The sequence below is a fragment of the Solanum stenotomum genome, chromosome 9, assembly GCF_019186545.1.
Source record: "Solanum stenotomum isolate F172 chromosome 9, ASM1918654v1, whole genome shotgun sequence".
Taxonomy (NCBI): domain Eukaryota; kingdom Viridiplantae; phylum Streptophyta; class Magnoliopsida; order Solanales; family Solanaceae; genus Solanum; species Solanum stenotomum.
This window is the reverse complement of record NC_064290.1, coordinates 43,280,752-43,296,680: the sequence shown is the minus strand read 5'-3', so window position 1 is coordinate 43,296,680 and position 15,929 is coordinate 43,280,752. Positions and strand designations below refer to the sequence as shown.

The following is a 15,929-nucleotide window of genomic DNA, read 5'->3' as shown; positions in this document are numbered from 1 at the left end:
AAGAAACCTTTTAGCTGAATTGGCTGATATCCGTTTGGCACAGGACACTAGGGCTCTAAATGAAGACAAAATGATGGTTAGAGCAATTGTCTTGGTTGAGCTCGAAAAATTGGCAAAGGAACCTGGTTCTTCCAACAATCTGTCAATTATCAAAATCAATTTCATCACAGCTCAACACTTCATTTATGACATCTCCACATTGTGGGAGGGTTCAACAGACCTAAGCAATACACAAGGCACTATATGCACATTCAAAATCTTCAGCTTAAATTTTCATTCTATGAACGAAAAAAAGGAGTGAAGTTCTATAGTTAAAAACTAGACATAAAATGAATGGTACCACACTACCACTGCATAAAATTTAACATTGAGAAATCTGAGATCCCCTCTTTGCTAAGAGAATTAAGTTAATACCACAGAAAAAAGGCAAGACAAAGTTATGAAAGCACCACTCTATTGGCAAAGAATGCGATCTTGAAGTAAGCTTTATTGTATTTCTGGATGTTCTACTCCAACTTAAGATGATAGTAGCAATATCTTCAGTGATCTTTTATTATCTACAGCAGCTCTGGTTTTGAGCAACTATGAGGAACAAAATTGTGCATCACCGGCTTCCACGTGTTGCAGGCGGGAGTGGTTGAACAGCAGCAAGAGGGTTCACTTGATAAGAGAATGCAAGTTGCCAGAAGTCAACCAAAGCCTTCTTCGTAGATGACGCTTGTCTCTTAAGAACACTGTAATACAAAATGGGGAAAAGTCGGTGAGACAATAGGCCCAGATATCACGTAATTGACAAACAATACATGTCTAACATAAGCCAAGTCCAAGTACGTAATAGCCTAGCATTTGTAAACTTAAATATGCCAGAAAAGATGGCAGAAAGAACCGATACAAAAACAATATGCTCAACTGGACATCTCCACATCATTCTATAATTTCATTAGGGTTTTGGATTGGCAACAAACTTAAAAGACAGATATAGGTGAGTTCTGACTATGGTATGGGATTCTCATAGACCCACAGGTATAACATGAAACACTGCTAGAGAGGCGCAGTTGCATCATGTGCTTGAATGAGGTTTACTTGCTACCTATGTGCATATGGCAACAAAACCAGGTGACTCTTAACTGATGTAACTAGTACAAGAGTTTATGCCCTTAACAGCAAAGGTTTCTCATGACTACGTGAAATACAAAAAGCTAGAATATAGAGCCAGCCCAATGGATTAATAGACTTATTTCAGATGCTAAACAATGTTTTGTATCTTCTAAACCTGATTCCATTCCCTGACAAGTTAGTTCCAAAGATTTTTAATGGAAAACATCCTTGAAGTATATTCTAAGGGCTCGGTTGGCATCACTAATCCCAGGATCAGTTTTAGGATGAGTTTATCCCATGTTTGGTTGGGATAAAGCCGCTGGATAACTTATCCCGGGATTAGTTATTTCGGGATTGTAGTGTTATTTTTATCCCACATTCAGGGTGGATAACAATCCTTGGATAACTAATCTCAGGATAACTTGTTCCCAACCAAACGAGTCCTAAAGTTCATGTACATCCTTGATGTTTCTCAATTAACCAGAAACATCCTGATGTATTAAAAAAATTAGGCTAAACCCATCAGTGGCCCCCTAAAGTTGGCAACAATTTTCACTTAGACACTTTAACTAGGTTTTGTTCATTTTAGACACCTCATGTGACATCACATTGTGTCATTTTGACACTTTTTTTACTAGCACATGTTGACTTCAAGTGCGTGTTAATCAAGCGCGTCCACGTGGATTAGATGCCCAATTATATCATGCCAACTCATTAAAAGTCTATGATATTAAAGAGAAAAAATAAGAATTAAAATACATGACAAAGTAACCAATGAATAAATGACATGTGGTCTTTTTATCCCTAAAAATTAAATTAAATATTTGACAAATTTAAAGAAAAGTGCAACCCGCCCACAACTTCCCCAGTCATCTTCCCCATTCATCTTCTCCATTGTATTACTCCATTTTTATTATATTTGAGCTTTATTTTTTCTGTCATAAACCCACGCCCACACAATCTACTCTATCATATTCCTTCATTTTCATTATCTTTTCCGTCACACCCACAACCACACAGCCATCTTTCCCGTTTTATTCCTCTTTTTTCATGATTTTTTTCTGCCATATTCCCCACTCATTGCACCCTCACCTCCCATTTCTTCATTTGATATAGGGCTAAAAGGTGCAAATATATAACAACAATGGTTCATATTGTTAAGATTGCATCTCTTTTTCTTTAATTTTGTGATATTTGTAGTTTAATTAGGGCACAAGGTTAGTGAGATTAACATTTACATAGTAAAAATTGAGATTTTTTGGCTCCTATTTTAGGATTATTGTGGGTGAGCTTTACATGATTTGGGGTGTTGATATGGGTTCGATTTCTTGTTTCTTTTTGGGTCTATCTGAGTTTATAGTGCGAAATTTAAATTGAAATTATGATAACAAAAGATTTAACCTCCATTGAAGTACTTTAAGCTTTGAGAAATAATGGGAGAGATAGTGGCTATAAAATGGGAAAGAAGAAGAGAAAAAATAAAATAAAATAGACTAAATAAGTCCCTCACGCGTCAATAGCGAGTGTACAACACTCACTTTGCCATGTCAGCTGAAAGTGTCAAAATGACACAACGGAGCCTGACATGAGGTGTCTAAAATGAACAAAGCCTAGTAAAAGTGTCTAAGTGAAAATTGTTGCCAACTTTAGGGGGCCACCGATGGGTTAGGCAAAAAAATTAACAAATTTAATCCAGAGTCAACTTTTCATCCAAAAACTAACGGAAATTTCAAAAACACATGCATACCACATGATTCACCTATGTAAACTGAAAATATTCTTTCGTCCCCATTTGAGTGTAGCTCTATCTTCTTACCTAAATCTGAGCAAAAAAGTAAGGGCAGAAGCCCATGCTTCTCAAGTTTTTCTTTTTTCTCATACAGTCAATAATAATTTTGAGCAGTATACAGTCTAAAAAAACGTGAAGTCACTGGAAGCTAGCTAGTAGTCTATTTGATCAAGCTTTCTGGAAACCAAAATGTTTTTGCTTCAAAAAGGCACTTAAATATGTGCATTTTTTCTGTGGGATTGCATCTGCTAAACGTTCTCCATGATAGTTTATGCTTATCAGATTAGTTATATAGTTTGACTCCAGGAAGAAGATCACATTAATGAGCAAAAATTTGCAAAAAACATCGAGCATTAATAAAAAATCAGTCAACTGGACTATTACAGTAGAAGATTTCTCTAGGCAAATAAAAAAAAGAAAAGACAAAGGAGTATCAGAAAATTAAAGTTTGAAAAGAGCTGACAAACTTTATTGATAATTTGGCAGCATTACTAGAGCAGTAATTTACAATGAGTTTAAGTTGAAACAGATTAACAGAAATAAGTTCTTTTTTGCACTTTGTACTGCCGATTTTTGCAGGCAAGTCAAGTCAAAGAATGCTCAAGTGAGTTAATAGATAGTAATACATTTTTATACTGAGGAATTCTTGTAAGAAGCAAGTTATTTTTTGAAATTGGTAAAAGTTATATTCATCAGCATTCAGGGCAATGCAGGCCACCTCCAAAATTTACAAAATAGTCATGGTTAGTTACAAGGAACCTATAAAATCCACTAATTGAATTTCTTCTTTTATATTCTATTCTTTACACCAAAAGCCTAAAGTAGTAATAACTTTCCATTTAATATTCTGTACAGAGCATTCTTTCCCTTGAAAGATCCTCTGATTTCTCTCCTTCCAGATAATCCAGCAACTCAGGAGGTCTGCTCTGTGCTCTGGCATGCTCCAGTTCATATCAGCTATACTGAAGAAGAGTTCTCACACTTGTGCAGTTGCCTTGCGCTGAAGAAAAAGGTGCTTGCTGGTCTCAAGTGCCTTTTCGCATAGTGTACACCTAGAGGCAATGTTAATTCCCTTTTTCTGCATAGACTCATCTGTCAAGCAAGCTCTTTTAGCCACTAACCAAGTAAAGCACTTCACCTTTGGTGGAGACACACTCTTCCAAATGGTATTCCAAGGGTCTGCTGCTATGCCTGAATTTTTAGCTAATCCCCATTTGTAAACTCTATTAGCAGAGAACATGCCATCGTTATGATGCCTCCATATCAATTTGTCTTCTTCCATGTTGGTCCCAGGGGATCCAGCAATCTTATTCAGCAAATCTATCACCCAGGTTATTTCCCAATCATTAAGCAACCTCCTAAAAAACAAGTTCCATCCTTGTGGTGACCACATTTCTTGTATGCTGCATTCAAGGTTTACACATATAGAGAAGAGTCCAGGAAATAAAGATTGTAAAGGTGCCATCGCCACACCAATCCTCTTTCCAGAAAGAAATTTTGTCCCCCCTTCCGATTTTGACCTTTGTGTTCGCCTTTGTCAACCAGAGATTTCTAATGGACCTCCAAACTCCAACTTCATAGGTGGTAATCACTTAATTTGTACACCACTGCTCCTCCAGTCCATATTTTATGGGATATCACTCCATAAGGCCTGATTCTCTTGATTGTACCTCTAGAGCCACTTCATGATCAAGCTATCATTTTGTAATTTTAGGTCTCTCATTCCTGGACCACCATATCTTTTGCTTTGTTGTCCAGTAGCCCACGTCACCAAAGTGAAATTCTTCTCGATTTTGTTCCCTTGCCATAAGAAGTCCCTTCTTAGCTTGTCTAGAGTATTAACCACTTCCCCAGGGATAGGAAAAAGAGACATTACATATGTTGGTAGGCAGTCCAGTACTGAATTGATCAATGAAACTCTCCCTCCTAGAGATAGTTATTGTGATTTCCGTAAGGCTAGCTTTTTATCAGTTTTTTCAATCATCCCATCCTAATTGTGAAGTGTCTTGTGTATAGCACCTAATGGCATGCCTAAATAGATTGTGGGCATTTTCTCTATCTTGCATTTCAGAGTATTTGCTAGTGTCTGTATCTCCTGATACTGGAAAAATGTTGCTCTTCCTCCAATTCACTCTCAGCCCTGAACATGCTTCAAAAACCACCAATATTACCCTAAGCTAACATATGCACTCTTGTACAGCTTCACAAAACACCAGTGTATCGTCTGCATATAATAGATGTGTCAATTCCATAACTTCATTGGCTGAGTCCTCTTATCCAGTTATTGATTGGAGCCTTTCGCATCAAACCTTTTTTTTTGAGAATGAGCCTTTCTCATCAAACTTTCCAGTCCCTCCATCGCAATAATCTATACTACCTTAAAAGCATGAACTCCAAAAAAGGAATGTTAAATTACTAAAATATCCCTCACTTAAAACTTAATTAGATTACGCAAATACCCCTCACTTAAAAAGAAACCCTCACTAAACACCCCTCGCGCAACAAACACCTTTCCTGCAAATAGTCACCACTTTCACTGGATAGACGCCATGTTTCCCCTGCATCTGCCCAACGTCCAAAAAATCACCAACCAACACAACTATCGACCACATTCACAACACCGTCTCCCATTAGTAATTCAACTTTTGCAACACGCTCAAATGTACGTCACTTTTCCTCCTCTTCTACAAGCGTTCTTTTTGTTTTACTCAAGAGTCAAGCCTTACATCTGCACTGTGTAATTAAGTTATCCTTCTTGCGCTGCTTTCGCAGACAATTATTGATCATCCATTGGCTAACACATTACAATATTGGACTCAGCATTGAAATATTTCACTCCACATCAAAAGTTGTATGTTTCCACCCTGTGTTTATGTTTCCTGTAATGCTATTTTTTTAACTACTTTTTTCAGTACATAACATTGCTAGAACCTACTTAATTACTCCTCTGTATTTTACTACTACTGCAGCACGGAATTAACATTGATATTCACTTTCCGCTATGCACCTCTAACCATCCAGATTCATCAAAAATGGCGACCGAAACCGAACTATCAAATCAGAGTGTCCCTATTAACAAGATACCAAAACACTCTGTAGATTGGGTGATGAGAGTATTAGTTATTCGAAACAGTTCTGTAATTTCGTACAAGAATTCGCGACATAAAGGGACTTTCCAAACGGTAATATTAGTGGACGACGAGGTACACTTTTGCTTAACTTATATGTTATCGTTCATATCTATTCCCCTTATTACTTCTCTAATGACATCACATGCTGCTTACATCAATACTAGGGGACAAAGTTGCAAGCAACACTATTTAACAAGCATATTGGCACATTTGAAGGACTTTTTGAAGGCAAATAGAACTTACTACATTGCTAAAGGGTTGTTGGATCGGGTCAACTCCAACTACACTTACGTGCACAAAGAGATTGAACTATCCATTACAGACAACACAATCATAAAGGAGAGTGCCCATACTGTTTCAACACACAACTTCATTGATGGTTTTGTATCTTTGGAACAGGCAGAGAAAATGCCAAATGGTGCCATATTCGGTAACTCTTCACACGACTTATTAGTAATTACCGTCAAGTACATAATACATATCACTAATTTACATGTCCTCTATTCAGACTTGCTTTGTGTGTTAGTTACGGTGAATCCCATCATTGTAAAAGGCGATAACAAAAGATGTGAAATTGTTGTTACAAATGAACTGTAAGTTGTCATTCTTTGTTCTTCACCGTCCATATTAATTTTCCAGTGCTTTCACAATACTCGTCTAATTGATAATCCAGCATGGAGCATACAACTTTTTTTTGATAAGATAAGTGGTATTAATAACAGCATCAGAAAGATGCATAATTTACAAGATGGAGCATACAACTGTTACTCTATGGGGAGGTTTTGCAGAAAACGATGGCCCATTTCATGAAAAGTTGAGAGATGACCAACCTATTCTAGGCTTATGTGACGTGAGAGTCTCAATCTATAAAGGTATAGACAACCTCTCCAATTTGCTAATTGTGAAAATTGCAAGTATATTTGTTGATTCCTCGATTAATATGTTGTTTCCAATGTAGGGACTATGGGATATCTATTATACCCGTGAGCAGTGTGTTGATCAATCCAATGTTTCAAAAAACACTAGATCTCCGCGCCTGGTACGGAACCTCATTTACTAATATGCTAGGCATTATTCATTTAACCCCACTGCCAGAACTTATGTTCAAACTATAATTGAACAACGTAGCCACGTTTTGTTTTTAGGGAAAACTAAATATCACCAGTCCTATCAAGTTAAAATGTAATCTAACAAATTTAAAACCCACAAACATTTCTTCAATTATGTGCTATAGTTAAATCACCTCTTACGATATGCAGGCGTGAAGTCATAAAGGCCGAAATGAAAGGTATCTCAACCACACCAAATAAGGTAATGAAAAAAGCCACAGAAATGATGTTACCCAATATTATGGATGGCACGCTTGATGATACACAAGTACCTTCAAACCGACACTTTACCTACACACATAGGACCATTGTTTTTAAGCATCACAAGACAAGGCAACCACGAGCAACGCATGTGCGGTAAATCTAGTAAAATAAAAAGGGTGACAATGGGTCCCCTTGCCTGAGACCCCTTTCTGCTAGAAAATAACCTGCAGGTTTTCCATTTATCAAAATAGAGAACATGATGGTTTTTATGCAAAATTCAATCCATTTGAGCCATCTAACCCCAAAACCCATCTGTCTAAGAGTGTTGATTAGATAGTTCCAATTTAGGTAACCATAAGCCTTTTCTATGTCCAACTTGCACATCACCCCTGGCACATCATCTCTAATTCTGGTATCAATTAGTTCACTGGCAATAAGTGCAGCATCCATTATCTGTCTCCCTTTGACAAAAGCCATCTGATGATTGTTAATCAACCTACTCATCACCTTTTTTAATCTCTCAGACAATTGTTTAGCTCTTATTTTGTATACCTCTAATACAAGGCAAATAGGCCTGAAGTCTCTTAAGTCATTCACCCCCACCTTCTTTGGAATCAAGGCATCGAAAGTGACATTGAAGCTTTTTTCAAATTTCTGCATAGAGTGGAACCTATGGAAGGTTTGCATCAGATCTCCTTTTATTGTGTCCCAGAAAGCTTGGAAGAAAGCCATAGTGTACCCCTCTGTCCCAGGGGCCTTGCCTGCTGCACACATCTTAATCCCTTCCAGCACCTCCTCCTCTTCAAAAGCCCTTTCTAACCACTCTTGCTCTTCTAATGTTATGCCTTGTACATCTAGAATGTTGAGATTTCGTCTCCAACATTCATCTTCCTTGTACAGGTTTTGATAGAAAGCAACTATTGCATCCTTAATAGCAACAGGATCATTAGATTGTTCTCCATTTATCATTAATGAATCAATAGTGTTGAGTCTTTTGTGAGCTGTCTGTAAGGTTGATCGGGATAGAATTGAATGATTGAATAAAGTTGAGCATGTGATTCTTCTCTAATAATTTTAGGGAATTTGAGGAAGAAGATAGATTGCTCAAATGGTGTGGAGAGGGCATATTCTATTTTTTCTGTTTCAAAAGCGAATCACGAGCATTGCATTTTTTATTTGTTTTTCACTTGAGTGTTTGGATGGAAAGTTAACTTTGGATCAAAGTTGTTTATTTTTCGATACATCACGAATGTTTCTTGTTAATAGAGATACATTAAGGATGTACTTGAACTTTAGGGTATACTTTAGGGATGTTTTCTGTTAAAAAGTCTAGGTTCAAATATGCATGTATCTTTATACACAGCTTCACATAAGTGCCACACAGCCGCAGTAATCATATATAATGTGCATTTCCATCCACTGTCTACAGTAAGTTGAATTTGACTTTGATCCAGCAAAAACAATAAATGAAAGATATCAATTTTAGTTGTTTCAAGATAATGGAGGGAATTTGTCAATTTGATATGTCCACTAAATCATGTGCTAATACTATGCAAGTTAAGTTGATAAGGGAAAAACATCCTTCAGTGCACAAGTTGTGCACTCGCTTTATCCTATACAGTGACCATGTCATGAGAAAATTTGGTAGATTTTACACAGTAATATGTGTCTCCCACAGCTATAAGATGAAGAAAATCATAATAAGAGTAAATTCTTCTTTATCTAGAAGAGAAGTGGCAGAGAGACTATATTACCTCCATAAAGAGGCTTGTTTTCTCCGCACGGTATAGTAAACAAGTGCCGCCAAAAACCCAAGAAAGATACTTCCATTTGATAAGACCAAGCGACTACTTCCAAACTTCAAAGTGACTGTACGAAACCACCACAATGGAGTTCTCCGTCTAGAGAACTCCAGAATTGATTGTTTCATGGTGTTCTCTCCCTTAGACTGGTCTCTGTGTTCCAAAATATTTGCTGTTCCATTGCATGACTTTTCTTCAATCAGCGAAGTGGAATCAGTTGTGCATTCATCTATTTGGAGCGGTAATGCTGAGGACTGTGAAGAGCTGACCAGCTTTAAAGTATTCATGGAGTGCAACTGCCTCAAAAGATCCTGGAAGACAGAGAAATAATTAGAAAATTCCCAAGCTATAAGTTACTCTGTCACAAAATAGCTAAACCACCAACGGCATATCAGAACACAACAAAGGTGTCTCAGTCAGACTGCATTGCCCAGTTTCTACAAGCATATTTCTCTTTCAACAAAGTTTAATCTCACAAAATTAGGGCGTATTAGACTATATATTCAACCATAATCACCAAGGAACTTCAACTCATAGTGCTAAGAACCTCAAGAATATAGATTCCAACAACATACTTTTACAAGGAAAACAACACAGTTATTCCAATTGATGCCCTGCACAAGCAAAAATTAAAAGAGTGTAGGGGACAAAAGAAAAAAAAATCACGTGAGACCATCATTTTAATTAAATGAAGCAAGAAAGATTATTGTTTACCTGCCTCTTCTCCTCAGGTAGAGGGAATTTCTCAACCCAAGAGATAGCAAGATCCAAATTTCCTAGAATCCTCCCCAAAAAGGTTATCACATAGAGCTCAATAATTTCCAGGTACTTGTCAACTCCAAGGGAAATCTGATTGCTAAATTCGTCCATGCTTGCAACAGAATAATACTTTCCATCAACATATCTCCACTTCGTAAGGAATTCCTCTAGAATTTCTTGAACTTCAGCAGAAGGGCCATCTGGTATCTGGAGACACACCCTAAAGAAGAAGTTTAGAGTCATTTCCATATCAAAGAAGGGAGCCTTTCTAAAAATGGTGAAGGAAAAGGAAGTTATGAGGAGCAACCTTGCAATGATAAGAACATTTCAAGCTCAGGAGAGGGATCATGAAACTTTTTTCTGTTTACTTTGGATACATGGGATACCGGGGAGTACATGAATTCAGATTCAGGATCTCAACCAAAAGAAACATGTCAAAGCAAAGAGTGTGTCTCGATTTTTAAAGGCACTCTTATAGTTTATGAATTATGCCATTAAAACAATTCATGTTATAGAAATCCAGTATGAAAAAAAGTGAATGATAAAGGAATTGCAGCATAAAATTGAGAATGGTAATTAAAGTTGTATTCCAACAACGACGCCCAACCTTATTAAAAGGAAAAGAAATCATCTCACTAGACCACCAAGCTGAGAAACATCAAATTCACATTGATGATTATCTGTGCTAAAGGAAGATGTGCAATTATTAGGGAAATAGCATGTCGGAGAAATGAGGTACCCAGTAAGGAAAACTTGGGCAGGAATAGCAATGACTGAACCAAATAGCATTTTCAGCTGCTTCAGTATTTCTGATGTCCTGTCAAACATCAAAACCATGTTAGTGTCAGAATTAAAGCACACTCGAAGAGTTTTTTTCTACGAAAGAAAGCAGCAGGATTACCACATCGAGAAACAGTAAAAGATGAGAAAGGACCAATAATACACATACATCAGAGCCACTCCATATAAGGCATTTCAGAGGTACTCATAAATCCAAGCAATATCAGAAATCAGAATACAGAAAATCAATATCCATCTACTAACAATGTTCAATAAGTGTGTTCTATAAGGAGGAAAACATTTATTTTCCAGTTTTCCCATGTTCGGTTGGTCAACACTTTTGGAAAGCATTTTCTCGAGGAAAACAAGTTCCTGAAAATTAGGAAAAAATGACTTCCCCAGTAGAAGAAGGGATAAAACAAGTTCACAAGTGGCATTCCATATTAGTTGTGTGCTCCCGCCCCCAATACACCTCATCTTCATCCCCAACCCCACCTCCCATAGTGTTATATACAAATGCTTTTATTGTAAAAAATTCTCTTACATACCGAACACAAGAAAATAAGTAAGAAACCCTCTTATTTTCCTAAAAAACATTTTTCTTCCTACCTAACAGCCGAGACTCTTATCAATTCAACCCAGATGGAGACAAACAAATTCCTCTGCAGTACAGTTTGTAACAACTAATAATGAAGCAACTCTCAACTCTCAATGCTCAAGTAAGATTGTCATTTAACCCTAAAACTCAGGCAAACAATATTCTTAAAAGTCTTTGTAATAGAATAAGAAAATGCAGGTAATACATAAATGAATAGAAGTGGCATAAACAAGTACCTCCCCAGCTCTTTGTAGGACTGCACCAAAATCATGGCAGCTGATTCCAACATATCACCCAATTCGCAATTGTCTTCATTCATTTTACCATTTTTCTCAATTAATTGCTCAATAATTGAGGAAGACAAAGTTGCTGCTTCTTGGAACATACAACACACCAGATAACTGCAAAATTGAACATGACAATTGGAAAACAATTTTGACCAAATTGTTGCATAGTGAATCAAGAATAAACCCAAAAAAGAAAATTCTTTGCTGGGTAATTATCCCCAAAAAAAAGAAGAAAGAGTACCTTTCTGAAAGCTCAATTTCTTCCCAAGTCGGAAAAGATGATGCACCCTCCATAGCCATCTCTCTTCCGGGTAATCAAGCGTCCTGTTTGGGGCTATTTTAAAAAAAAAAAAATCAGTATTTGTAGTTTTGTAAGGTACACTCAGGTGCACACACAAAGATTTTTCTAATTTTTTTCCAACTCTTCTCACAATTTTATCCTCTATTCTTTTCTTTACACACTTTTATGAAAAAAATATATACCCTTTTTCGTCCTTTAGAAGTTATATATATATATACACTAGTGATGGTGTGCCCGTGCTGAGCACGGGCCCAATCTGGAGCAAACAATAGAAAAGAGAAATCAAATAGATAAAAAGAAGCTGAGGAAGAGGATCGCCAACAGAGTATAATGAGAAAATTTGATGAAATATAATATCCTCATTCATCTATTTGTGTAATTAATAGACACTGCTCTTTTTATTTGGCATTACAGAGGGAGTACTTTTTTTCCAAATGAGGTTGAGACGCATAATCAAACAACTAAGCAGATCAACTCAATTTCATCATCTTCCTACTAACATTTTTTCTTACTAATGCAAAGCTTGATTAATGATAGAATGATTATCCTTGGAAATGCCTTAAAAGAAGTTGTGATCATTTTTCAAAACCCAGTAAAATTAGTCACAAAAATATGACTGATGCACGCGAGTATAAGGATCCAAGGGAAGCAAACTCACACAAACTATGTTTAAAATGTGAAGAAGCATCATAACAAACTGTCAAATTGTGAGAATATTCATCAAGTATTTCTTATTCTTTTCAATCCTAAAAAGGGGAACATAATTACTACTCTCTCCAGGGAAAACAGTTTTCGGAAATGGTCAGCTAAACGGAGATGATAATTCATGAGAAATTAATTCCTCTTCCTCTGCCTCCTCCGCCATTTCACAAAGATCAATTTATATGTTCTTCTCATTATCTTGACGCAATCCATTGAATTATTTTTTATACAAAGGAGTGACTACACACCCTCACAAGTCAAAGAAATTTGTGAAGATATGCCACTGAAGCTATAGCAGAAGATTTCAGGAACAAGAGGTTAATTCTGTACTTGAGCAAAAGGAGCAGTCTATCTTGATGACCCAAAAACTATCAATAGAGCAGTCTATCTTTAGGACTGCTTTCTTTCATGTCAGCGTAAACACTTTATAAAGTAGCGATGAACACTTAGTTGAGGGTCATCACAAAGAAGCACCCACTTAGAATGTTTACAATTGTGGGATTATAATAATAAGAGAAAAGAAGCAGAATTGGTGTGTGATATGTAAAACGTTCATATGCGAAAACCGTGATAAATTATTTGATTAGTTTCAATAGAAGAATTACAGTCCAAATATTGTTTATGTTAAAGAATCATTACCTTTTATATTGATGTCTTATACTGCATAATATTATCTTAGTAGTCATAGTATTGCTTTGGTAGTTTCTTGTCCTTTGATTTCTGTTGCTCTCTATTGTTTCATGTACCTCGATTATTGTATTGTAATTTCTGTTTTGTTACTATCTATTATTTTTTGTTATTATCTTATGTTTCTTGTACTTCTGTTATTTCTTTTTCGGGCTTGTTTTTCCTTTAGTCGAGGGTCATTTGGAAACAACTTTGCCGCTTCTAAGATAGTGGTCGGGTAAGGTTTATATACACTCTATCATTGTCAGTCCTCACTTTGTAGGTATGTTATTGTTGTTTTATTGATGCAGTTTCCCTTTTAATTGTGGTTCCTAATTTATTGAGTTTTACATGTTGGTCCCCATGTAAGGCATATTTCTGTTGTTAGCAATTCACCTCTAACGCCAGCAGAATTGGATGGAGTTCAAAGATGAAAATAAGAGTAACGCTTTCCTAGGGAATAAGATATACCTTTTTTAGCATTTAGTAACGGAAATCAACTCATACATCGGTAAAATGCTCCCAGCTGAAGGGGACTTCATTACCAAATTCGAACTTGAGATGTTGGTTAAGAGAGGAGAGAACCACCCCTTCCTTCAGTGGTTATTTTGCATCTGCAACTATGCAGAACCATTAACCACAACCTTGATACCTATGCATGTCTTGACTATTTATATGAACTTGGCAGTGGTTTGCTTGAGAATCTTTACTAACATGATCCATATTAATCCATATACTAAACTAAAATAAATGAAATGGTAAATTCACTAAACTTTTTGGGTAGTAATACAACAGTGAGAACACACATGATTTATCCACATCTACACAAAGAAATGGAAATAATCAATTGAGATTTGTCCTACATGAAAATATGAGAAGATCACCTTCTAGGTTGTGCTTCTATAAACATAAAGTTTCTAACTTCTTTTTATATGAGGAATTGATGGTGGTGTTCGGACCAATTTGCACACACCTCGACTATTTCCAAGTACTATTACCTCCTGCCAACATAGTAAATAACAACAAACACTCTAACTTTATTGAGTATTAATTCAACATTGTATAATTATTTTGCATCCATATTATACCACGAATTCTTTGACATGAATATTGCCCTCGAGGACATGTACAAGAAGGTCTTTCATTAAAAGTGGAGACTAAAATTGTAATTCAAAAGGTTTCAGTAAATACATGCTTAGCATAACGAACTCATACCATCTAAATATCTTCTCATCTTCACAATTAAGAAGATCATGTCTTCTTTCTAGGTAAAAGCCAAAAGAAAATGCTTTAGTCTAAAGTGTTTAACTTTCAAGAAATACAATAATCCATCTCACCAAAACAAAAAGTAAATTTAATTCTCGAGTACAAGGAATTTGGAGACGGGAAAAACTTAATAAAAATCAAGCAGAAAAAGGACAGCACAACATTAAAGTTGTACATCTCGTAAAATCAAACAAATGAAATGCTTACAGGCAGGCCTAAAGTGATAACATCAGCCTATCACCATCATCATTACTCGTCTTTCAGAACCCTCCTAAATTCCCTATTTGGCTTCGAATTCTAATATTGAAACTTGTGGTGATAGTCAAATCCATAAACAAAATTAACGTAGTCCAGAAATAGCTATACTTTCTTTTCGGGCAATTTCACGAACACCTTTTATGCAAGTACGGATGTTGTACCTAATATAACAAACTCTTAATCTATTGTTACTTACCTTGAAACAGATGACATTTAAGATTAAATCATATCTTGAAAGAGCTGAAACCGATGAAATTTAAGATTAACCCATGAAAATATATGCAATACAGTAACCAAAATTCATGGAAAATTCAAAACATCTCGAATTAGAAATTAACACAATCTTAAACCTAACTAACATTAAAAAGGCAAATAAAAAGGAAAAAACAGAGGGGAAAGTTACCTGTATACTGGGCAAGAAAGAGCAGTAGGAGTTTAGGGAGAAAAAAGTATTCTTGGAGACTTGCGATGTTAAGGAGGAGACTGCTTCTAACCACAGCAATGTGAAATAAGTAGCAGAAGTGAGGGCCATTAAATAAGTTAAATCAGATGGTTCAACCTTTTATTCACAAAGTACAAAAGGCAACAAAAGATAAAAATATGAAAATACCAAAACTATCCTTAAAGCATCTGGTTTAGCTAAGGTGTTTTTTACTTTTAAAAAAAAAGTACAACCTAAAATGCATTATTGTACAAGAATAACACTGCTAAAAATAAGGGAAACCCCTAAAATACCCCTAACCTAGAGTAAACAAACAGCTAACTGTCCTTTATATATAAGGGGAGTAAAGTAATATATATAGGGAAAATGGTCTGAAAAATACTTCAACTTTGACTGAAATTGTTGTTATGATACCAAACTTTATGGAGGACATTTTACCCCTACACTATTTAATAGTATATTTTAAAGGTATATATGTGCCCACGCGGACACGTTACTATTTATAATTATGCAATATTTATAATGTTCATGTGGCACATATATACTTTTAAAATACACTATTAAATAGTGCAGGGGTAAAAAGTCATTTCCAAAGTTTGGTATCGTTACAGCAATTTCGGTCAAAGTTCGGATATATTTCAGACTTTTTCCCTAATATATATATATATATATATATAAAATAAATAGACTGCTACATGATTATTAAAAAAATTAATAAATATATAAATTTATATTAG

At 35.8% G+C, this 15,929-nt stretch overlaps 1 protein-coding gene across 1 annotated transcript; it reads right to left on the bottom strand.

The window, feature by feature from the left end:
• Window positions 1–246: 246 nt before the first annotated feature.
• Window positions 247–15,279, bottom strand: LOC125876727 (protein APEM9-like). Its single transcript, XM_049557958.1, has 7 exons — window positions 15,154–15,279; window positions 11,799–11,891; window positions 11,507–11,671; window positions 10,632–10,709; window positions 9,848–10,112; window positions 9,086–9,444; window positions 247–734 (listed from the first exon to the last, which is right to left on the bottom strand). Exons 2-7 carry the CDS (start codon window positions 11,855–11,857, stop codon window positions 605–607), a joined length of 1,056 nt encoding a protein of 351 aa, XP_049413915.1. The 5' UTR covers window positions 11,858–11,891; window positions 15,154–15,279; the 3' UTR covers window positions 247–604.
• Between the last annotated feature and the right edge of the window lie 650 nt (window positions 15,280–15,929).